We start from the raw sequence: 23,810 nt of genomic DNA, 5'->3' as shown, positions 1-23,810 counted from the left end.
AAAGCCTGCCGCGGGTGTTTGGAAGTAAATGCGGCTCCATGTAATGCTAAACTTCGTTCTGTTGTGTAATGTGTTAAGATCGGGGCTATTTTGTTTCGCGTCTGTGCAGTAGCGAGTTGTTGATGTTAACATCGAATCTACAACGAAAATTAGACCGACTAGCCTTAAGCTAACTATATCGTTAGCGCGCTATGGGCTAGGTACAGCAGCCCGCCATCTTTTGGTGAATTCAAAGGCTAGGAAGCGCAGCTAGAATCTAGCTATTTTAATGGAACTGCACGGAAGGCTTGTCGCATCCCCAGTCAGGTAGCAACCAATAGCTAAAACGTCCCCAAAGAAAACATTTTGCACCTAGTTTCGTTGACCCATTGCCAGTATTTTGAAACACAACACCAAAGCGAAGCTGGTGCAGTGTGTTCCTGTTTGTCACTTGACTTTCCAATTTGCTTCACATTGCATTTAAGCACTTTTTAAATGTTCCCTCGCATATCCCAGAGTAGCGCTTGCTCCTTCCCCGCGCATGGGGACGCTAGCTTTTTTCTTTTTCTTTTTTTTTTTTAGCGTGTTTGCTAAAGCTCGATCGCATTTAGCCCAATGGCTTTGTATAGAGGTCTGGAGGTAGAGATAAGTTCATATAGCCCAATTCCTCTCAAATTTAAATTACAGTGTTATAATGCATCGCCTAGTTGTTGTACATTTGAACTATTATATATTTTTAATAGTAGCATTTTTCTTATGTGCGGGTATGTAATACACAACAATTGCCTTAGAATGAATGAGCGTGCTTTTGGGTAGTCAATTTAGCTAGCTACTGTTGCTGTATCGTTACGGCCATTTGATCATTAACGCGGGAGGTCTAAACCTGCGCTGCCTGAAGTCCATGTAGTAGACTAGTTCTATCACTGCATCCAAATCTTTCCCACTTCGATGCTTTGAAATAAATGGTGTACGGTCTTCGCGGATTTGGTGCGGTAGACTTTCAGGCTGTTTTTGTTTGTGGGCTACGTGTTGTAGTGACCTATTCGTATGAGCTATCATCTGCAGTTGAGGGATAGTAAAATTATAACACTAAGGCATTGCGAGCAATGTTAACATATACGTTGTTACTATTATTGTCTTTATTTATTAGAAGTTGTAGTGGGCATAACCGTGAAAGAGCTTCTAATTTTTCTGAACGTCAAGTTGGGTTCTGAAAATTCTTTGAAATGTATATTCTGCGTTCACGACTGTGTTGCTGGGGGATTAAGTTGCAGTTTGAAACATGTTAAAATCAGGAGGTGTACAATAATCAATCGGGTTTTGCCCTTATTTAAATGTGACGTGTGAACCATTGACAATATGTGATGGAGGGGATCATGCTATTAGTAAGCTTAGTTTTTTTCCCAGCATGGATGTGTGTTTTGAGAATTTGAAATGGACTATCATGCTGCAGTGTAATGAAACATCCTCTGTGCAATTTCCAAGTGTTTGTAACATTGTGGACATTTGAATGAATTGGGTGATAGAGGTAAAGTTATTGGTTGACAGCATTTGCAGATTGTCTGCAACCTCACTGTGTGTGGATGTAGATCTTTGAAGATACTCACTTTATTGATTTCCTCTATTATCAAACAGTCAGCAACCTGAACTTGGCAGGGTTTTTTTGGGGGGGGGGGGGGGGGCTGGGCACAGGCAGCCGCTTCACATTTGAACCCTGGTCTAATATGATATCCACCCCCCTGCTATTGTCTCAGCTGAAAGCCTGATGTTACAGGAGGCGGTCTCAGTCCCAGCGCCAATCACACCCGTCCCCTAGGGACCCTTTAGCCAGCTGTCCAGCCCCAGGCTGTTTGCTCAGCCGTCTTTTAACACGCGACATCCACACACAAACAATTTGATATTGCAAATTGTTTTTACTGTATTAATTGAATTGTTGCTTCTACATAGCAATGTTTCCATGTGTTGTAACTTATTCATGATAGCAACAGAGAGGCATTTAGAGGACTAGAGGACTTGTTATTGCAAGTATGGCACATGTGGAAGTAGAAGATGAACAAATGAAAAGAAAACCCCCCAGAAATATCAATGTGTCCTATCATTCTTTAAGATTGCATGTACGATTTGTCTGCAGACAAATCTGACCAAACTGGCACATAATGGAGTGGAGCAATATAAGTCAAAGAGCCTATAAATATACAATTTCTCATCTTTTCTTTTCCTTTTTTTTTGTCTTTCAGCGGTTGCAGATTTTACCTCCTGCCGTACGATGTAGTCTCCCATCATATTACGGCAGTGCATACAGAAACAAGTGAACACCCCGCCCCCCGAAAACCCCATCACCACCTTTTCATCTGCCTAGTGCAGAGGTCCAGACCTAATCGCTACGATAGGGCCTCCCCCTCCTTCCCCTCCTCCCTCCCCCTCCCCAGTGACCAGCCATGTCCTCAGTCACTTCGGCAACCCCCGCCCCGCCCACTGGCACTAACCCCCCACCCCCGGAGGTGACAAACTCAACCAAGCCGGGACGGAAGACCAACCAACTGCAGTACATGCAGAATGTGGTGGTCAAGACGCTTTGGAAGCACCAGTTTGCGTGGCCTTTCTACCAGCCTGTGGATGCCATCAAACTTGGCTTACCGGTGAGTAATCAAAGATAGAGTTGTGTTTATTTATTTGTTTTTGCATGTCTAACTGAAGTGCTGTAAGTTTTGGTGAAAACCAAACCTGTCCTGGTGCATCTTCAATTCCAGAACATCTTCATTTCAAAAATGCAATCCATATGCTCACAACTTGGTTGTTTTTTCGCTTTCTGGTTTAAACAGTGTTATTGCATTTACATTGTGGTTTGCTGTCATTCCCCAAAATGATGGTTTGAACACCTGCAATCCTGTAAAAACTATTCTGATTTTCCGAGATTGGGAGTCCAGTGTGTTCAGAGGGGTATTGTGGTGTTGGCATGTGTGTATTTGTGCTTTGCTTGGCTATAGGGATTTTATTAGCCCATCTTTTATTACTGACCTGCATAATTCTGTTTCAGGATTATCACAAGATAATCAAGAACCCTATGGACATGGGCACAATTAAGAAGAGGCTTGAGAATGCCTATTACTGGAGTGCCAGCGAATGCATGCAAGATTTCAACACCATGTTCACCAATTGCTACATTTACAACAAGGTGAGCATACTACTGAACCTTTGATGCAGACCTTACGTTCACTGAATAATGCATTGGTATCATGGCGTCATCTTCCCTGGAATGTGTTTAGAGACCCCCCTCCCCAGGGTATTCCAATTGCACAACCTTTTTCTTTGTTTCCACAATATTGCCAAATTTTAAGTTCAGAGGAAGAGTAATATTTTTCATCAATTTATGGAATGGTTTCGTTTCATTTCATTACATTTTGGAATGGTTACATTCTCATAGGCACCACTCAGCGAGCTATTACAGCAAGCTTCCGCATTTTCTTGACCTTTTCATTTTGCAGAAATTATATTGCATCAAAATGCGGCAATGTAATCATTACTAACAAAATGGAATGACTCACTCAAGTCCTATCTATTGTGTAGCACTTACCATGGCAACAGCTGAAAGACTGGTTGCTAGGTTTCTGAACGGTGATCCGCAGAATTGAAACCTCGTGCATTTTTACCAGGTCTGCACTTTGTGGGAAACAACTTCTACTACATACACTACTCCAGGCGTTCCCAAACTTTCCCATGACAAGGCCCCCCATATAACTGTAGATTCCAGCTAAGGCCCCCATTACTTGCGTTGTGCCACACTGTTTTCCCCCCTCTGCATCCCCTTTCACAACCACACTCTATGTCTGTGTGTCAGTGCTCCATTTGGATATATAAAATGACGATAATGTTCAGAGATGCAGTAGATTATTATAATTTATTATACGGCACTCTAGAATGGTGCAAGAGCTCCCATTCACTTTCAATGGGCGGACCCAGCGTTCGGTGGTCACTACTTTTCTGTAATGCCCACCTAATAATACCCGCTGCCAATGGCAACGAGTTTGGTCACTTCAGAGATCACTCCGCAAGTAGATCGGTCATATTTTCACTGATATGCCTTGCCTTCTGATTTTTAGCAGTATGGCAGCAGCGCGATTAACGAACGCTGCTGGTGGCCCACTGATGCTCCGGTAACCAACCACTTCTCAAACATCTCAAGACGAATTGCAACAACACTAGAAGTCTCATTCAGCGATTAATTTTAACAGTTATGTCATCCTGACGAAGTTAATAATAACAAAAAAGGCCGAGTGGTACCTAGCCCATCAGGATTCATCAGCAACCTATCATGTCCGAGTGTTGCTGTTCCAAGAAAGCGAACTGTCACTGTCCGCCGGCCGCTGTCGTGACATCTTTTATTAACACTAGTATTTTTTTATTAACACTAGTATTTCATTTTATTTTTTTTACAAGTGAGGAGTTCGTTGACAGTTTCCTTAAGGGTGTAGCCTGTAGGCTAGAAGTTGCCTCCTCCAGCCAACCATCCAGCGCACAGTGCTCTGCCTGTAGCAGGATCGATAATGATGGTCAGGGCGCACAGCAGTGCTTGGGTTGCTATGCTTTTTTTCTGGAATACTGTCGCCGATTAGATAGAAATATTCCTGTTATGAACCCGAGTTTAGTAGATATCACGCAGTGAACGAGGCAGCCTGCAAACAGTTTGAAGCGCAACGTGGCTGTAACAAGTTAGAAAGTAGCCAAACTCTGTTGCTTGGTAACCTTTTTAAATTATGAGGGTTCCACTAACTATCTTTCTTTGCGCACGCTATAAAATGGCAATAAACATGTTATTTTAAACTACTGGTTAACTATTTATGCTTTCTAATGTTGGTAAAAGCCGTAGAATAAGCGGGATAATGTATTGTCCACACGTGACTATCGGGAAATATTTCCCTTCGCAGCGGAATAACGCGCCTCCGCCTTCGGAAAAATATTTTCCTATAGTCACGTGTGGACAGTACATTATCCCTTACGTAGTTCTAACTAATGGGAATATTGTCTAGCTATTTTTATTTTGGTGGACAATAATTCTTTAGTTATTTATGTAAGGGATCACGTTTGGCGAGAAGGTCCCTACCGTGGAATAGCGTACGACTGAAAGATGTAGGATCTTGATCTCTCTTCCATGCCAAATGTTATTCCGTTTATTATATTGTTACACTTCAATTATTCACACATGACAGCGAATACGTTTTGGTTTCAAGTTAAATGATTGAGAAAAGAGATTATACTTTGGTAATTCGCTTCCGTTGGTTGATTTACAAACTTCGTAGTCGCCGTTCTAGAACTCTGCAGACAGCCTGATTTTGAGACTTGAAAAAGGGGGCGACAAATCAAGGCTGAGTCGCCAGGCAACATTCCGTTTGTTATCCACAAATAACAGACATGCGGAAGTTGGGGTGCCCCTTTCAAGTGAACAGCGCATTCTACAGAACGACGACAAGCCATGTAATAAGTAAGGGATAGCGTTCGGTTAGAAGGTCTGTGTTGTGGAGTAGCGCACGACAGAAAGATGCAGGACCCCGACATGAAGCGGTAGGGTTTTGATCCCTCTGAAGTGCGCTATTCCACGACCGGGTTTGCCACACTGAACGTTATCATGCTTATTATAGGATTATAGCTTACCTAAATTATTCACACATGCCAGCGAACACATTTTGGTTTCAAGTTAAATGATTGAGAACGCATTTTATTTTCATAATTCACTTCTTTAAAACGAAGTAGTCTGTTGATTTCCAAATGTTGTGGTTGCTGTTCTAGAACTCTGCAGACGGCTCTCTTATGTAGTGAACGTTGAGTTGAACATAGTCATTGAATGTGCAATGGGCGAAGGAGAAGGGGAGGTTAGTCCTTTAATCCATAGATGTTGCCATGGCCGTTTTCTTGGACATTTGTCCTATTTGCCTTGACATTGACATTGAATTCATCCATTTTAGCCTAGACTAAGCTATACAAAACCGACTTCCTGCCCGTTGCCATTGGCTGTGTGCTGTTGTAGGCGTATTGTTATTCAGAAATAACAGAAGTGTTGTTGGGGAGTCCCATTCAAGTGAATGGCACATTCTACAGAATGACATTGAGCCATGTAATAATTCGTTTTATTATTATTTTTCTTCCGACTTGCTGCGAACCCCCTAGCACACCTTTGCAAACCTCCAGGGGTCCCTGGACCTCATTTGGAAAATCGCAGCACTAGACATTTTATTCTATCTGCGGTTCTGCATACTGACCTAAATATAGGGGAGGTCAAGGGTGCCCGCGAGCTAGTAAAAGGTAGTAAATGAAAAAGTCCAAAATAATGACCAGTAAAAGGTAGTAAGCCACATCTTAACTGGTAGTAATTTTCCCTGACTCCCTACAACATGGTCTCATTTGTTTTCTAATTTGTTTAATTATCCTGTAGCCCGTGATCTCAAATCTCGGCAAATTGATTTTTATGCAGCGGCAAGGACGGACCCTGGGTGAACTGATTTAGCTTTGTGCTAATACCAGTAGTTGTTAACTAGCAGCTGACTGATCGACATCAGCAGCGCCACAGAAGCTGCTAGGCATTTTGTACCCTACGTTCTGCAAGATGCGACTAACCTGGTTGGATGTGAAACAGTGAAAGGTCTGCTAAACGTAATTTCATGAATTCCATGATGACTGTCTGTTTGAGATTAGCTGTTGTTCATACAATACTAATGAAGTAAGAAGCGGTGGAAATTGGTGCGTAATATTGGTGGTAAATGTAACAAATCGGTTGAGTAAAAGAATGCGAGGCTAAATGTTTTTTCACCGATGTATCCAGCCAATAACAAAATTACTTGACAATGCTAAACACCATTTTAATGGCCATTAGTCATTCTGCAGTAGTGCTAGTAGGTATTAGCCCATCAAAAAATAAAACGTTTTTGGAACTGCGGCCATTCCTTCAACTCCTCTGCTCTGGCTTTCTACCCCTTGCACCTTGCACTGATAGGCAGCCCGACTTTTCAAAATAAAATGTTCGACTACCCGAGTTCATAATGTGCTAGCGACTAGCGAGGTGGTGCTCAACCAAATCAGGGAGTTTTGAAACGGACGAGAGGGTAAGGAGGGAAACGAAATGCAAACAGCAGCAGCCACTGATAGAATTCACGCGGAAGGTTCAAGCGCAAAGAATGGGCCGTGTCAGTCACTGTCAGTGGGATGTGTTGTATTCACGCAGTGTAAATGCAAAATGGCAAAACAATGAGTACAGTATGACATTGGCGCATGGAGAAACTATAGGCCAAGGCCACTGGTGGTCCGCGACAGTGCTCAGGTGGTCCACGAGGGGATTTCTACTTTTCCAAGACTAGCTAGAAGTAGGCTATATGTAACACAATTACAAAGCTAAACACAGCTGAAGTATTATTTTCACCACAAAAAGGCAGGCTTGTAATGTGAATACATTGCATCGAAATTAGCAGTGTCAAATAAGGACCCTTCAACTGTCAATTCAGTTCACAGGTGGTACCTGAACATTTTTAGGGGGGGGAAGTGGTCCTCACCATGAAAAAGTTTGAGAAACACTGGCCTAGGCCTACATTTCAGCCATTTATATTTTGAGAAAGAAGGCTACATAACATTTTACCCATGATATTAGTAGTACATTGTCATTTATATATTTTTTTTAAATGCAGTACAGTGAATCATTTCTGTTTACAACACAGTTTCATTCGTCCCTCTTGCAGGGGTCTATGTAATGAAAAAAATAATAAAACAAAATAGGAGCAGAGACAAAAATTTAAGAGTAGTATACTGTGAAATTGTTAACGCATAGACAAAAAGGGTCTAGGGTAGGCTGTGCCTTTTCCCCACACACACATAGGCGTACACATTCTACATGAGGGGTGCTGGTCACAGGGCCAGTTTTTCAAAATTCCTCCCATTAAAAGGGCTGAACAACATATTACACATTTATGTCTATATTCACATTCATTACACATTCATTTCTATGCAGCCCGATGTCTCCTCTGCCGTGTCAATGAAGGCCTGTCACCTAACTCATTACAACTGTAAAACAAAGCCTGGGGAGTGTTAGTAAACTCATCCCAACTGTCCCTTCTCTGAAGGTTTTTTTTTATTGCTCCCAAACCCAAGTTAACTACAACAACTTGACTAGGCTTTTGATCCCTCTGTCTTTCAAGCACTTGTGGTTTTCTCTATAGGATGTATTTACTCCAGGAGGAAAATGCGAAGGAAATCGTAATTCAAATCGTTTTTAACAAAAACGGAAATCGTAAAAAAAAAAAAAAAAAAAAAGTAAAAAAAAAAAAAAAAAAAATTTTTTTTTTTTTTTTTTTTTTTTTTTACATTTTCGAAACTATGGCGGCCAAATTTAAACTATGGCGGGCCGCCATAGTTTCCTCAATGTATGGGAAACACTGGATTCTGTGTTCTCTATCCAAATCACGAAAACTTTGCCATAACTATAATGACTGCCATTTGTGTCATATCCTGTGTAGTATTTTCTCTGATTCTGCTAAAGACACACACACACACACACACACACACACACAGACTCTCACACACAGGTGTTGGGGGGCGTTTGGGTGCACCTAGATTTTGTGCTGGTGCACCTGAAAACAATTTTTAGACGCACCAGTGCAACCAGCGCAAAAAGTTAATAGAGCCCTGGTGGACATTGAGTGCGTTTACATTATCAGTATCCCAAATATGAGGCTTATCCCGGTTATGATCATATTCGGGATAAGGTGTTTATATGCGCACAGAACGTTATATCCCAGTCTACATTCTTGGCCGTTATAGAATTCTCTTCAAATGCGTGTAGCCTGGATACCAGCAACAGCGTTCCATGGGAAGCCCCTGTATTCGGGATAAGGTGTATACATGCGTCAGTATCCCGGCTTCTTTCGGAAAACTCCACCTAGCATATCCCGATTTCTCAGTATCCCGAATAAGGGCTTATTTGGGATACTGAAGTGTTTATATGCGCAAACGCAAATTCGGGATACTTAATATCCCGATCATATTCGGGATACTGAACTGCATGTATACGCACTCATTGACCACAGGAATCCACTTCAAGGTGCACTGCTGGTTCTTTTTCTCCCACTCTCTGAGAAGAGCGACTTCTTCTGTTAAAAGTGCACTGCACTATTATTTAACCATTATAAATGGCGAATTGTTGAGAAATGTTTGAAACATACATTAATTTGTACTAACACATACACTCAATGATTAACTTGTTAAATCATAAAAACATTATTAATTTGTGTTATTAATAGGCTTTGGAGAGCTATTTCATTTCTGTAGTCAGTTTAAGATCGATGTTGTAATGGTAGTAAAAAAAAAAATAGGAGGTAGTAAAAGGTAGTAAATTCAACCTAGGAATATCTGTAGGCACCCTGAGGTCGTACATTTGATTCAGAAGTGAAGCAACAGGGGCGGGAAATGAGAGCTTTTTTTCCCCACGCATCTCTATGGAAATTTTGAAACAATGTATCTCCTTGCGGAGTTGGCTCTGTTTCTTTCAAACAGTAGTTTCATGTCCCTTTCAAACAACCCATTTTTTTACGGGCTGACCCTTAATTTGAGAGCTATTAAATTGTCTTAATGACCAATGAACATTGTTTGAATTGTTTTAGAATTGATTGACTGTCAAACTCAACAAGAAGGGCGTCGTCAGCCCTTCAGTGCTTGTTCTCAACAATGCTAAGGTACTCTTCCGGAAATTTGGGGCGGAAGTGTTCTGCAGATCAATCACAGATGCTTCAAAACTGTTAAACAAAGTTCAAAGCCTGTTGTCCCCTATAGTTATGTCAGTGTTTCTTCATGAACCTAACTGTTCCTTGAGCCTGTTCTACAGTGGAAGTAATTTTAAAGTGAATTGATGGAATAGTAGAATTTAACTGAAATTAAAATTTGTTGACATGGATTTTTATCACATGGATGTCAATCTGTCCGTTTGATACCTGCTCAAAGCTACACTGAAGTCTTGTGTGTATTTGGTGCAACCTGGCTGAAACAGTGTGTCTCAATTTGATGTACAGGATGCCCGCGGGTTTTTAAAAAAGTAGTGAAAGGTAGTAAATGAAAACATGCAAAATAATGACTAGTAAAAGGTAGTAATCTCAACTGGTAGTATTTTCTGGACTCCCTACAACTTGCCATATGTGTTTTCTATTTTTTAAATTAACCTGTAGTCTGTGATCTCAATAAATTACTGCATTTGGGCGAATTAATTGTTATGCAGTGACAAGGACCGCGTTGCGTCCACTGATTTTAGCATGGTGCTGCTAGTTGTTAACTAACCTAGAGCCAGTTCTAATGGTCAAAGCTAGGTGACAGCCGTCAGACATCAGCGCGGCAGAACATGGGATGCATCTTGCATGGTCTGCAAGATTACTTAACCTGGATGAGTATGAAGGGTCTGCTAAACGTAATTTGATGAATTACATGACGACTGTCTGTTTGAGAAAGCTGTTTGTTCATATAATGGGCTACTTAAAATCGCCTCGTGCTTTGTGGCAGGTGGCGGCGAATGCAATCGGAACTCAACTACCTGACGGTAACAAAGTTGCAAGCGGTGGAAATGCGGTGCGCTTACTATGTAACATACATCGGGCGAATAACAGAATATGTACAAGGCTAAGTGACGCGGTGAAGTTAAATATCCAAATCGATAAATCCGTTTGCGGTAGCCTGTGCAGTGTTTGTTGACATCATGTGGCCACTGGAATTTATTCAGTAATGTGCACTGCTGGTTCTTCTCCCACTCTGAGTGCGTTGCAATATGCAATCTTGCCTCCTCCACTTGCGCTTGTCTCCTCGTCCCGCCTCCTGGCCCCTCCTCCGTGGAGAAAACTATAAAGTTTCCCAGCTGTCAGCCTAGCCACATTAACTTTTGAGGGACTGTTTTTCATTTACCATCCCAATTGCAAATGAGAAAAAGACTCTTTTGCAAGATATTGAAATATAATGCTGTTGTCAGTGATGTCATCATGACATATTACTTCCTGGTACGAGGAGAGAAGCAAGCGGAGGAGGCAAGGTCGCATATTGCAACGCACTCTCTGAGAGGAACGACTTGTTAGCTTGAACGCCTCATGCTGCTACCTTCTCGGGGAAAAAAAAATCTCACCAACGAGCAGTCTTACCTTTTCTAACCCTTTTGACGCCACACGTGTTCTCTCTCATATAGTAGCCTAAAGTGCACTCTATTGTTATGTTATTGTTGAAACATATACAGTATATCACGAAAGTGAATACACCCCTCACAGTTTTTGCAGATTTTTGAGTATATATTTTCATAGGAAAGCATTACAGAAATTTCACTTTGAAACAATGATTAGTGACCTTTTAACAACTTATTTAACCGCTTAAATTTATTGTTCACTCAGAAAAAAACAAAATACAGCCATTAATGTTTGAACATGTATACACAAAAGTGAGTACACCCCAGATGAAAATCCGGTAGAGAAGGGGCTGTGTGGGCTCGAATCGTCTCGAAATGAAAAGGGATGAAAAGGGAGGTCATCAGTGTGCGTTTCATCCTTTCTTTGCATTGTCTTAATATTTTTAGCCCCTTTTTTAGGCCTAAAAAAGGTCTACAATATGTGTACCAGGTCTAAATTGTTAACAAAGGTCTAAAATTTATTTTGTCTAGTTTCCCCCAACCAGTTTGCTGCGAAATGCAATTTATGAAACGTGACCGTCAATCATGAACATTAAATGTGGAAAATGTGAGCGAGCGTCAAAAGCGCAAACCAGGGCTCTCCTGGCATTTCGGTTCTGTGACGACAGCTGGTCAGGCGAGGATTGTTTGTATAAGAAGATCTTCAGAGTGGTTGTTGAGGACATTTGGGTCATCATGGAAAACTGGGCATTTAAACCACGTTGTGCCTAATTTATTGCGTTTTCTCGGAAGGCCGAATTGTGTGTCACCTCGACTGACAGCCAGCAACACAAACCGTGCCCAGCGGCAAATTCAAGGTTTGAGTCGATAAGGGTTGGTGGGGCCCCGTCACTTAGGGCAGAGCTAAATTACTTCCTATATTCTACCGGTATGTAATCTCTGGGCAGAGGTGTTCTCTACGTCTTAAAATCATCACGGACCGCCACTATAACTGCCATTATGTTATTTCAACAATGCGCAAATGTCTCGCCAAAAACAATTAAACACACGTGGCGAAACTCATGATATTAGCTGTAAACAGCGCATCTGTCAGTAGTCAACTTGAATATTTTTTTATGAATCATAGAAACATGCTTACATAGGCCTATTCAGGGCTCCAGACTAACTTTTTGCACTGGTTGCACTGGTGCGCCTAAAACATTTTTTTAGGTGCACCAGCACAAAATTTAGGTGCACCCAAATGTGTTCACCACCCCATACACACACGCACCTCAGCTTTAAAAAATAATAATTAAAAATATTAACAATAGCAATAATAATAGCAACAATAATAGAATAATAACAACAATAATAATAATAATAATTATTATTATTATTATTATTATTATTATTATTATTATTCTATTATTGTTGCTATATTTTAAAAGACCTGGAGCCTTTCTTGTGCTATAGGCTAGCCTTACAAATGTGCTCCTTATAAAAGACATGACAGTAGGCTACCTAACTAACACATCTTGGCTACAAGCAGTTTGGCTGGTAGAAAAGACCAAATTAGTAGCCTTTTAGTCAGTATGTGTTTGACTAGTAAGATCAACATACCAGCCTTTTCTGCAATAAGGCTACGCACACGGCACAAGCACAGAGTTACAATATGAAGATAGATAGATGGATGGATGGATGGATAGATTTTTTTTTAACAAACCCTGCTAAAAATGTCATGATTTTTAAAATCATTAGACACAAATAGCCTAGCCTATGTTTACAGTGGAATCTGAGGTGAATTGGGTTTTGTCTATTACCTCGTTTTTGAGCGTTCTCCCTCTGCATAATGATTGTGGTATCTTAGCAAGCGCTACGAACAGACACGACGACAGCACTAGTGCGCTCGCTCGCTCGCTCTCTCTCTCTCTCTCTCTCTCTCTCTCTCTCTCTCTCTCTCTCTCTCTCTCCCCCTCTCCCTCGTGCTGTCTCGAGGTGCATGAACGATGCCTTGCCGACTGATAGGCAGTATATAGCCTGCCCTAGTCGCTATCAAAAACTCTCACAGAAGTCCCGACAGACTAGCGCGTCACCTGTTGTTTGGCCAGCTCTGCATGCGGCTGAAACGGGCAATTATCTGCACCCGTCTGCGTTTTTGTGTGTTTAATATCCGCTCAAACCATTTAGTTTTTCCCCGTGATTGTGACTCTCTCGTGTTTAAAATATCCTCAAGTAATTTTGCTGTTTTTACCGTCATTGTAACTCTCTCGTCCGTTGCAAAACTCGCCTGGTTGAGAACACAACACTCGCTGGCACTTGTGAACTCGGATAGTTGAGCGAAGTCGAACATTCTATTCTGAAACGTCGGGCTGCCTGTGAACGAGGAAGGGGGGGGGAAGCTAACGGTAGTTCCGGTAGAGTTGAAGGAATGACCGCATCGACACGTTTTATTGTGTGATGATGGGCCACTACTGTAGAATGACTATTTTATTTCCATTATTCCATTTATTTCCTTTATTCCATTCCATTTTATGTCCATTAAAACGGTTGTTTGGTAATTGATTTTGTTCTACTGATGGCTGGTCGCACCGGTGCGCCTAAAAATATTTTTTAGGCGCACCATTGAAAAAAATGGGCGCATATGCGACCAAATTGGTCGCACTCTGGAGCCCTGGGCCTATTGAATAAGGGCTCGATGGTGGGCAGCGAGAGGTGCCTGTGCGCGCATGCAGTATGTGACTCCATCGACGGGGAGAGTTGTCAAACAACTTTTTAAACGGCGCTAGAATTGCTAAGCTCCGCTTAGCGTAAATGCTAACAAATTATGAATCTGTTAACTTTATGGGGGAGAGCAACATATCCTTGTATAAAGACATCAATGGACTTTAATATGTAACTTGCCCGGTTCATATTGGGGGACAGATAGGAGACCTGGCGGCGCTGTGAGTGTCTGTTCACTTGCTCATTTGCTGTCACATCATCACCTCACCTGAAGTTTGTAGGGCATAGCATACAGTAACCTCAGTAACAGTAACATAATGTTTTAATGTGCAAGCCTTTCAGTATTGTCAAAGTAAAATACAATTTGCCTACGCATGTTATTTATAGCAAGGGTAGACTTGCATGGATGTAAGATGTGTTTTCAAAGGGCACATTTCTTTAGATTAGGCTACTATGAAATTATATATCTCATTGTGAGGCTAGATACTGGTACCAATGACATTTTGTATCTAGCATATGCCTTCATGGCATATTAGCGCCTACTAGGTGTTGACGGTATTTTAGCTTGGGTGTGTTGCCTAATATGCCCCCTAAGCTCTGTCTTGGAAAAAAACAATTTCACTCCAGCATTGCTGGAATATGGCTGGAATATAAAACAATTACCGGTAGGACTTTTTCTTAAATGCTTGCCACCATTATTCTTTTTGGCATTGTAATGAGTATTTTTCGTGACCCTGGTTCGGTAACTGGGAATGGGAGTGATGCTGGTCTAAATTTTCATGTTTGTGGTCTAAAATAGGTCTAAAAAAGGTGTAAAATTTTGATGTGGTCAAACCTGGGGACACCCTGTGACATGCATGTTTCTTTTAGATGTATTTCAGATTGCCAATGTTGACAGCATTCATGCATCCCCAAACCATGTCAGTCCCACTACCATGCTTGGCTATTGAGAGGACACACTTTTTTTGTAAAACTCACTTGTTTACCACCACACATGCTTGACACCATCTAAAGCAGATTTGTTTATCTTGGTCTCAAGAGAGATGAACAGACCAAGGATATGGAACACTGGAACCATGTCGTGTGACCTGAAGAGACCAAGATAAACAAATATACGTATATGTCAGATTTCAAGTGAAGCTGCATAACACTACAATTTATATCGGGGTCGGATAAAACAGCCCTCGAGACATAGGTTCCCCAATCCACACCCTTCTTTAACAGGTCATGAGAAATTTCTGGCGCAGAAAGAAAGTAGGGAGCAGATAGCCTGTGCAGATGCCCTGCATTAACTGTTATTACACTCAACGATTGCCTTGTTAAATTATAAAAACGTAATTAATTCATGTTATTAATGGCCTTTGGAAAGGTATTTAATTTCTTTACTCACTTCAAGATCGAAGTCGTAGTGGTAGTAAAACATTTTTTAGAGGTAGTAAATAGGTAGTGAAAGGTAGTAAATTCAACCTAGGAATATCTGTAGGCACCCTGAAGTAGTTTTGCAATGTGGCATACGATTCCGTTGAAAGGATATATTTGTACAACAAAATGTCTGAAGTTATTTTTTTTTGTTTTTTTAATTATGTCTTTTGAACTCATTCTTCCAAAAAAAAAATTAACTCCAAATTTGTTTCACTCTCATCAGCCCACAGATGACATTGTCCTCATGGCCCAGGCCCTGGAGAAGATCTTTCTGCAGAAGGTTGCTCAAATGCCCCAGGAGGAGGTGGAACTCCTCCCACCTGCCCCGAAGGTCAAGGGGCGCAAGCCCGGTGGACCACCTGGAATAGGCAAGCCTTTTGAAATAATCATTATCATGAGTATTATTATAATATTTATAATATTCCGTCTGGAGTAGGCAAGCTTTTTTAGATACTAGCATCTCTATAAGAGGGTATGTCCGTCCATCGGTCTGTCTGTCTGTCCGTCTGAAATGCAAATCGTCCTAAACACGATCTTTGTCGTAATTTTTTCGTTTTACTCTTTTCATATTTGTGCTTTTGGACGCATCTTGGTCTGCCTGTCGGACTTAATAATTAAAATAATCACCTCTGCCACGGAGGTTAAAGTGCCTTTTAAAAGTCTACACACCCCTGTTCAAATGGCAGGTTTTTGTTATGTAAAAAATGACAAAGACAAATAAATTCACAACTTTTCTCACTTAACTCTAAACTATTTTCCTCTTAAAGCTTTGGGTTTGTTTTCAAACTTCAATTGCATTGAAGGGGAAAGGATAAAAAAAAAAACTTTAATTAACATGGGTGCATACATGTGCACCTTTTGGCTTTTATTACAGCACTATCTTTTTTGGGTAAGAATCTATCAGCATGGCACATGTTTACGTGACAATATTTGTCCACTCATCTTTGCAAAAACACTCCAAATCTGACAGATTGCAAATGCATCTCGTCTGCTCAGTCCTCAGAATGCCCAGCAGATGTTCCATGATAATCAGTGGGGCTGTAACTGGGGCCTCCAATGGGTAGGAGGGAATTATTGACATCTCCACATGGACGACGGTAGTGCCACTAAACCTTTGGCCTCCTGGTAGAAAGGTGAAGATGCAGAGGAAATCAATCTTTCAGAACAGCCATTTGCCCTGTAGATTTCCATGCCACGTTTTGGTGTTAACTCACCAGTTTAATTCTAACTCAACAGAAATAAAACCCCATTCATTTTCAATGGGGTTTCATTTCTGGTGATTTAGAATTAAACTGGTGAGTTAGCGCCAAAACGTGGCATGGAAATCTACAGGGTATATTGAAGAGTGAAGTGTGGGAAACCAGGTCAACAAACAAGAACAGCTGACAGCAAAGCATCAAGGATATCTGGGCTTCCATAACTCCCATGCACTGTTTCTGCCATTGACTTCAATGTTAAACGCATCATGGCTGTTATTAAGACAGAGAGAGTCCCAATCAAGTATTGAACATTGCATGTTATGTAGAAAGTACCAAATTTCAACTGATTTAATGTTAATGTTTAATTTTGATTAAGAAAAATGTGATTTTATTACAATATTCAAATGATGTGAATTCCCCAATTCATGGGTTTTTTGAGCTGGAAGGCCAACGTATATAAAAAGAAAAAATTGAATGATTGGAATAGTTTAAAAAAAACTGGGCCATGAATCTATAATCCACGACAGTTTAACATTATTGATGGAATTATGGAAATAAATCAACGTTTTCACGCTATTCTAATAAAGTGGCCTGGAGCTGTACACAGTTGACAGGCCTCGAACCGCAGCGCGTTGTTCAAGGACCCATTTGTAGTCTACAGCTCTTCCTCTAGACGTGGGCCTTTAACTTTCCGGTTTTTTGTTTTTTTCATAACATTCAAATTTTCTTCTGCTTCTTCTGCTTCTCTCCATTGCCTAACCAGTTTTTCCACTGCATCCAAACTTTCGTTCAGCTGCCTATTACGATTTCGGCTGCGTATTTAATTACTTTCAGCTTGAATTCAGCTGTAGGCTATATGGATTTGTTCTGGATGACATATTTCTAGGCTAGTCGTCTTTGTTGTATTGCGAATTTGTTTTACTGTGGTTTAAGTTTTTTTTCAGTGATATTTTTTAGAATACACTGCATGTAATTGCGTGCAAAGCTACATAGTGCCCTCTCGTGGTGAAAAAAAATGTGTATGTCTCGCACCAGAGTATAAGTCGCATGGCCAGCCAAACCATGAAAAACTAGAAGCACTCAGAGAGCGCAGACCTCCGCCAAAGAAGCTGCTTGATACATGTTACAGCCTGAGTCTTTCTGCCTTGTTTTTGTGCTGTTCCCGCAATTCAATTTCTGGTCACTAGGGGGCGTCTAGATGGTGAAGAATCTTTTGAAAAGTCCTGGTTCCGGTTCTTGATCTAGATCACCACCACCACAGAATTTAATCACTTGTTCCTTGGGTCATTACTAACAGCTCCACAAAGTTTCGTCCAAATCAGTTGATTTGTTTTTGAGTTATCCTGCTGACAGAATCTTTAAAAAAAGTCCTGGTTCCGGTTTGTGATCCGGATCACCTCCAGAATTTGATCACGCGTTCCTTGGGTCATTATCAACAAACCCACAGTTTCGTCCAAAAATGTTGATTAGTTTTTTAGTTATGCTGCTGACAAACAGTCAAACCAAAAACCTCCTTGGCGGAGGTAAAAAATACGGTAACCATCGCTTGTCTACTGCAAATATGATCGGATATAGGAAGTCATCTGGGTATTGTTGCGAAGCTTACTGAGGTATTCAAATTTGCTCCACTGGCGATTCTTTATTTTTAGCCTTCTACGTAATACAGTAGGGACTTTCTGATCTACCCTGGGCCTTGGTTAAAGGAGCAGTCCACCTCATTTCAAGAAAGTAGTCATATGTAGTTAAGCACTGGTAAAATGTGAGAATACATATGATTTTTGTTCTCTTATGCCTAGTTTAACAGTATGGCCGTATTAACTTCCATGGAATTCTATGGAACCAAACAGAATATGAAAATGTACTTATAAACCTCTTGGAAATGAATGTAAAATGTACCAGACTGCAAAACGGTTATTTACGGACAATTTCTGTCCAGTCATCACATGTGGCTTGTTGCTAATGGTTCTGTCAGTGATAATGCTAAGCTATGCTAATAATTCTAAGCCAATAAATGTAAGTACCGAGAAGAAAATGATGTACACGTTCATATTTAATACTTGGAAGTACTGAAAATATGTGAAAATCGGGTGAACTGTTCCTTTAAATTTTTCCCCTGCCATCTTTTGTTCAGGTGGCCAGCAGGAGGCAGCCGTGTCGTCGGCCTCTCCGCCCTCTTCCATCGTCTCTGGGCTCCGCACTCCGACGTCTCCGGGCTCCCAGACGCCCGTCATCTCCTCGCTGCCCGTTGGCCCAATCACATCCAACACGGCCCCCGCACAGAACACACTGGGCACGCCCATGATGCCAGTGGGACCACCCTCTCAGCCCTTCGTCAAAGTAAGAGTCCCTGTTTCCGACTAAAAAATGTTAGTGGTGAAAAATGTTAAGTACTATGGATAAGGCTGGGCACTGATATTTGGTTTCTTCATGGCACCGACAGAAATGTTAAGATTCTACTTTGCACCAAAATGTGCCTTGTCTTTCGTCTTCCAAGTCCGCCTCACTAACTTATCAGAGATGATTGTCTTTCTCCACTATTCAGTCAGGTACAGATATCCTCATGATAGAGTTTGTATGGTAACAATTTGAACCAGTAAAGACCATGAAATCCCAGCTAAAAACAATATTGTAGTAAAAGGTGATAAGAGCGCATGTTTTGTTAGCACTTGCCCCAGGCAGTGCCGCAATGTTCAACATTTTTTGAACAGCTATAGAATATTTTGTGAATGTTCCTAGGTCCTAGATAAAAAATGTTTTGGTTCCGGTTGCTGACCGACCCCATCATATTTTGTGCGACAAAAAAGTTTTTTTTTTTTTTTTTAAATCTTTCAAAAAAAGAGATACTGTGTGGATGGTTGTTCATATAGCCAAGACACAACTCTTTTCTTCATTCTCGTATCGCCATCTCTCGCTTTCCCCCTCCCTGCAATTGAGTTTGCGTCGCATGACTATCCACAGGGGCAACACCAAAGTGCGCGCCCTGCTTATTGTTACAGGGTAGTCGTGCGGTCTAAAAGGTTTAAAAAATGTCTTAATTTTTTTATCCCCTGATCAGGGGAGGATTGTTTGTATCTAAAGAGTGGTTGTTGAGGATAAAAATTGGTCTACAACGTGACAGAGAAGGTGCATAACTTAGCGGTGACATCTTCGGGCTTTTCTAATTAGAGTTATTAGAAAAGCCCGGAGATGTCACCGCTAAGTTACCCACCTTCTCCGTCACATTGTAGACCAATTATTATGCTAGAACATGCTAGTTAGTGTTGTAGCTCTTTATTTGCCAAACAATTTGCCTCACAGCGTTGCAGACTAATGCCGTGTCCAGACCAAGAGCGAACTACGATGCCTGGTAGCATGGGTAGCAGAAGAAGTTTCACCTTGAATTCGCTGTATTCGCTCCAGACGCAGCATTGGCATGTTTGATTCAGCTAATCACATAAGGGCTCTGGCTTGACAGCCTGATTCCAATTGGTTATCGCCAAACAGCGTCAGAGCGAATTGGCCTACGATTAGCTTGAGTTTAATTGTCAAAATTCGCTCAAGAAGCTTCGCTCCTGGCGAATTCGCTTTAGTAGCGCTGGTCGCGTGCCCTCCATAGAGAAATAATGACTTATGGCTTATTCAGGAAATCTGTGAAGTTCATCCTCGTTACATTGAATGCTGATCATCATTCGTTAATATTAACGCCGGCTAACGGCGCGGGAGAACAAAACTATTCCTACTTTCGAAAGCGATCCCTCCCGCTGCTTTTATTTGCGTTGCTTTTGACAAGCCTGAAAATTAAACGCCAACACAGGCAGGCTATGTGTACCAGATGACTCACATTAACCAGGATTTCAGTCACAAGAGTTCCTGTGACGCACCCTCTTCAAATGGATGCAGAGCTCCACAGTTTTTTATTTTATTTTTTGCTTGCTTGTTTTTTGTTTGGGGGGGGTACGCGGATGGACATGAAGTGTACGTCATGTGAAAAAGTTTGGGAAGCACTGGGATAATCTCGTCATGTTGGAAAAGCCGGGCTTCTATTGCATGTTCGACAAAATGTAGAGCTAGTATCAGTGTAGGGCCTAAAAATATCCTGTAAAACAAGGTAAAATGAGTATGTAATGCTATGTTATGGAGCTAGAGCATTGGACAGGGGCCAGCGATTTTATTATTTTCGATACTTGAGAATGCCCCACGATACGATGCGATTAAAAATGCTACACTTCCTGCTTTCATAATACCTACGTTTGCTCAGCATGATGGTTCTGTCTTCATTTTAATACCATCATTCACGACTAATATCCCTCTCATATTGTTGCACATGTTTTCCTGAGTGTCTGTAAAAGTCACACTTAAACTTGCATGCTGGGACAGACCATGCAATGCATCAACAGGAAAGGGGAATTTTACTAATAATAATTGATAATGGAGTTATGCAAACATGCACTACAATCTGCAATTATTTGGGAATCATTTCATATTAAGTTGAGCAAGGCTATGGAAATGGCTAACATCAGCTTAACTAGCGAAATACTAATTTTCTTAACTGGGGGATTTACTACTAGGGGAACTACCACCAACCTAGATAATACCACTGCTATAAGTCTAAATGGACGAAGCCATGTGAAATGTCAAAAGTTACAGTTGTTTTACAATTACATTGTAGCACAGGGCCATTTGTATTGTTTTTGCAATACACCTGATGTATTTCCTTGCCGTGTCCCTCCTGTGAAGGGGAAAGAGTGGGATAGGACAGAATCACTGTCCAAGGAGTAGCGCTGTTTTGAAGAAATCTATTTAATCGATTTAATTCGCACATTCATTTCCGATAATCAATTCGTCCGGCCAAAGATCGATTTTTAAACCATCATTTATCATCATTATTAATAATAATAATTTCCCCCGTGGTTAATCTTTTCATCAGTCTTCCAGCCATTAGTAACTACCAAATACTTTTAAGATTTGCTGTCAACAGTAATATCGATATAATACTGTATTTACCGTAATATGTTGCTTCTCTAGTCATGAAATGAAGAAAACAGCTCAAATAGCCTACGTTTTTAATAACATTAACTCCCGGATCGAATCGAATCGGGTTGAATTGTTGGAATCGGGGGGAAAATCGGAATTGGATCGATTCTTGTAATTGTAATCGATACCCAGCTCCACCGAGGAGATCTTTCACGTCACCTCTATTACTGACTCTTGTTCTGGCAAACTTTTCTTAAGTATCTGCTATCTCTGTGAGGCAAAGACGACTGCCTAGCCCATTATTCTGATTTCTCATGTAGAGCTTCGCTGGGAGAACATGTTTTACAGAGACCGATTTGGTTTGGGAAGATTAAGATGTAGGAATTGGCCTTTATGGGTGTTTTTTTTTTCTTCTTCTTTTTTATGCTTGTTTTTAATGAACCATCACTCGGTGTTTGTACGTCTCTGCATTCTCTCAGAAGAAAGGGATCAAGAGGAAAGCCGATACCACTACGCCCAACACCTCTGCTATTACGGCCAGCCTAAGTGAGTCCCCAACCTCGGAGTCCAAGGGTGGCAAGCCAGGCCCGAGGCGCGACAGCACTCCGCGTCCCGCCAAGCCCAAGGAAGATGGTGAGCTGGGCGCTCAGCAGCACGGCGGCGGCAAGCGCTCGCGGCTCACGGAGCACCTGAAGTACTGCGACAGCATCCTGAAGGAGATGCTCTCCAAGAAGCATGCGGCGTACGCCTGGCCCTTCTACAAGCCGGTGGACGCAGAGGCGTTGGCCCTGCATGACTATCACGACATCATCAAGCACCCCATGGACCTCAGCACCGTCAAGGTAAAGGGAAGACGCTTGGGAGAAGGATGCTTTTGCATTTAGCATAGTGGATGAAATGAGTGTTTGATCTCCTGCTGATTTTGTAAGTTTGAACATTAAAGTGATGGTTCGGAGTAGATTCACCCTAATGCCATTTGAACTGTGACATCCATCCAAGAGTAGTCCACCCAAAAGTGTTTTCTACCTTGGGCGAACATTAGCCGAGTTATTCCAAATGGCTTAGTACAAGCAGTAATGGACCCTGGCAGTATCTCCAAATAACCACACTAAAATCACATGCCATGACACCCAACTTCTACAGTAGTACAAATATGGTCTGTACTCACAAAACGAAGCGTTTGGAAGTACCGGTAGTTCAGGAGTTTATTATAATTATCAACACAAGCCAAATAGCTTCTCTGGTTATACAGCTAGATCGACATTACTTCCGCCATCTAGTAGGAGCACGTAATGTAATTAACTCCTGGACTATATACAAACTTCCGAATGCATCGACTAATGTTCGCCCAAGGTAGAAAACACTTCAGGTGGACTACTGGATGGATGCCACGATTCAAATGGCATTAGGGTGAATCTACTCTGAACCATCACTTTAACAAAGAAATGGACTGTTTACAATTTTACTGCGGTAGGTTTATTCTATACGCTGTAGAGAAGGAATGTAAATCGGTTCATAGATTTTGTATAATGTCAATTCTCCGGGTTTTGTTTTTGATCTTATCTCTTTTATTGTTAAATCGTTGATGTTTTCGTTTGTAAATATAGAGAACTGATTTTGGTACTGACATCCTGTGGCTAAACAATTTGTGGATCTGAAGTAGTTGTTTAGCAGAATCTCTTTTTAGGTTTGTGTGTGCTTTTTTGAAGAGGTTTTTTTGTCTTCAATGTCTCTCTCTTTTGTCTTCTCAGAAAAAGATGGATGGTCGGGAATATATGGATGCACAAACTTTCGCTGCAGATGTACGATTAATGTTCTCAAATTGTTACAAATACAACCCACCAGATCATGAGGTAGTCGCTATGGCCAGAAAGCTTCAGGTAAGTTATTCTCCCTATGGGCACATTCATGTAAAATTATCAATACATTATAAATCTTGTAATGTTATATTGTAACAAAGTTAAATGACCTTCACGGTAGAGCATGACACGGGAGTGGATTTTCACTCCCGTCCCATCCCGGTCCCAGGGGAAAAAATCCCATCCCGGACTGGAGTAAAAGAAACAAATCCCAGGGGGATTGTCTCCCAATCCTGCCCACTCCCATTCAAAATCAACCACACTCCCTTTTCGTCAAAAAAACTAGGCTTTTTTGTTTGTTTTTTAAAGAAAAAATAAGTGGCATACCCGTTCCCGTTCATCTTTATTCCCGTTGGTGCGCGCTCCCGTTCATCTTTAAAATTGTGACTCCCACCCCGCGGGAATCCCGCAGGAATTCCTGAAAAATGTCATCCTCTACTTCACGGCACAGTCTTAAAAAACGTTGTAGCGAGTTATCTAGGGGTACAAGACTACTGGACTACAGCCACCGTGCAACCCAAACAAAAAGTGTAAACCCATATCAACGCATACACACTGGCAGTTCCATGC

General features: G+C 41.3%; 1 protein-coding gene across 3 annotated transcripts in view; it reads left to right on the top strand.

The window, feature by feature from the left end:
- Positions 1-2,407: 2,407 nt before the first annotated feature.
- The window catches only part of brd3a (bromodomain containing 3a), a 30,599-nt gene continuing 9,196 nt past the window's right edge, over positions 2,408-23,810 (top strand). For 2 of the 3 annotated variants that reach the window (XM_063211030.1, XM_063211028.1), the window contains exons 1-6: positions 2,408-2,618; positions 3,017-3,154; positions 15,453-15,597; positions 18,560-18,765; positions 21,861-22,223; positions 23,133-23,261. In XM_063211030.1, coding sequence (XP_063067100.1) covers positions 2,418-2,618; positions 3,017-3,154; positions 15,453-15,597; positions 18,560-18,765; positions 21,861-22,223; positions 23,133-23,261 — 1,182 coding nt within the window. In that variant the 5' untranslated portion in view covers positions 2,408-2,417. The remainder of the gene's footprint in view (positions 2,619-3,016; positions 3,155-15,452; positions 15,598-18,559; positions 18,766-21,860; positions 22,224-23,132; positions 23,262-23,810) is intronic. The other variant, XM_063211029.1, reaches the window with a different exon arrangement.

Source organism: Engraulis encrasicolus, chromosome 11 (genome assembly GCF_034702125.1).
Source record: "Engraulis encrasicolus isolate BLACKSEA-1 chromosome 11, IST_EnEncr_1.0, whole genome shotgun sequence".
Lineage (NCBI taxonomy): Eukaryota > Metazoa > Chordata > Actinopteri > Clupeiformes > Engraulidae > Engraulis > Engraulis encrasicolus.
Note: the sequence above shows the minus strand (reverse complement) of the source record. Positions and strands in the feature narration are given on the sequence as shown.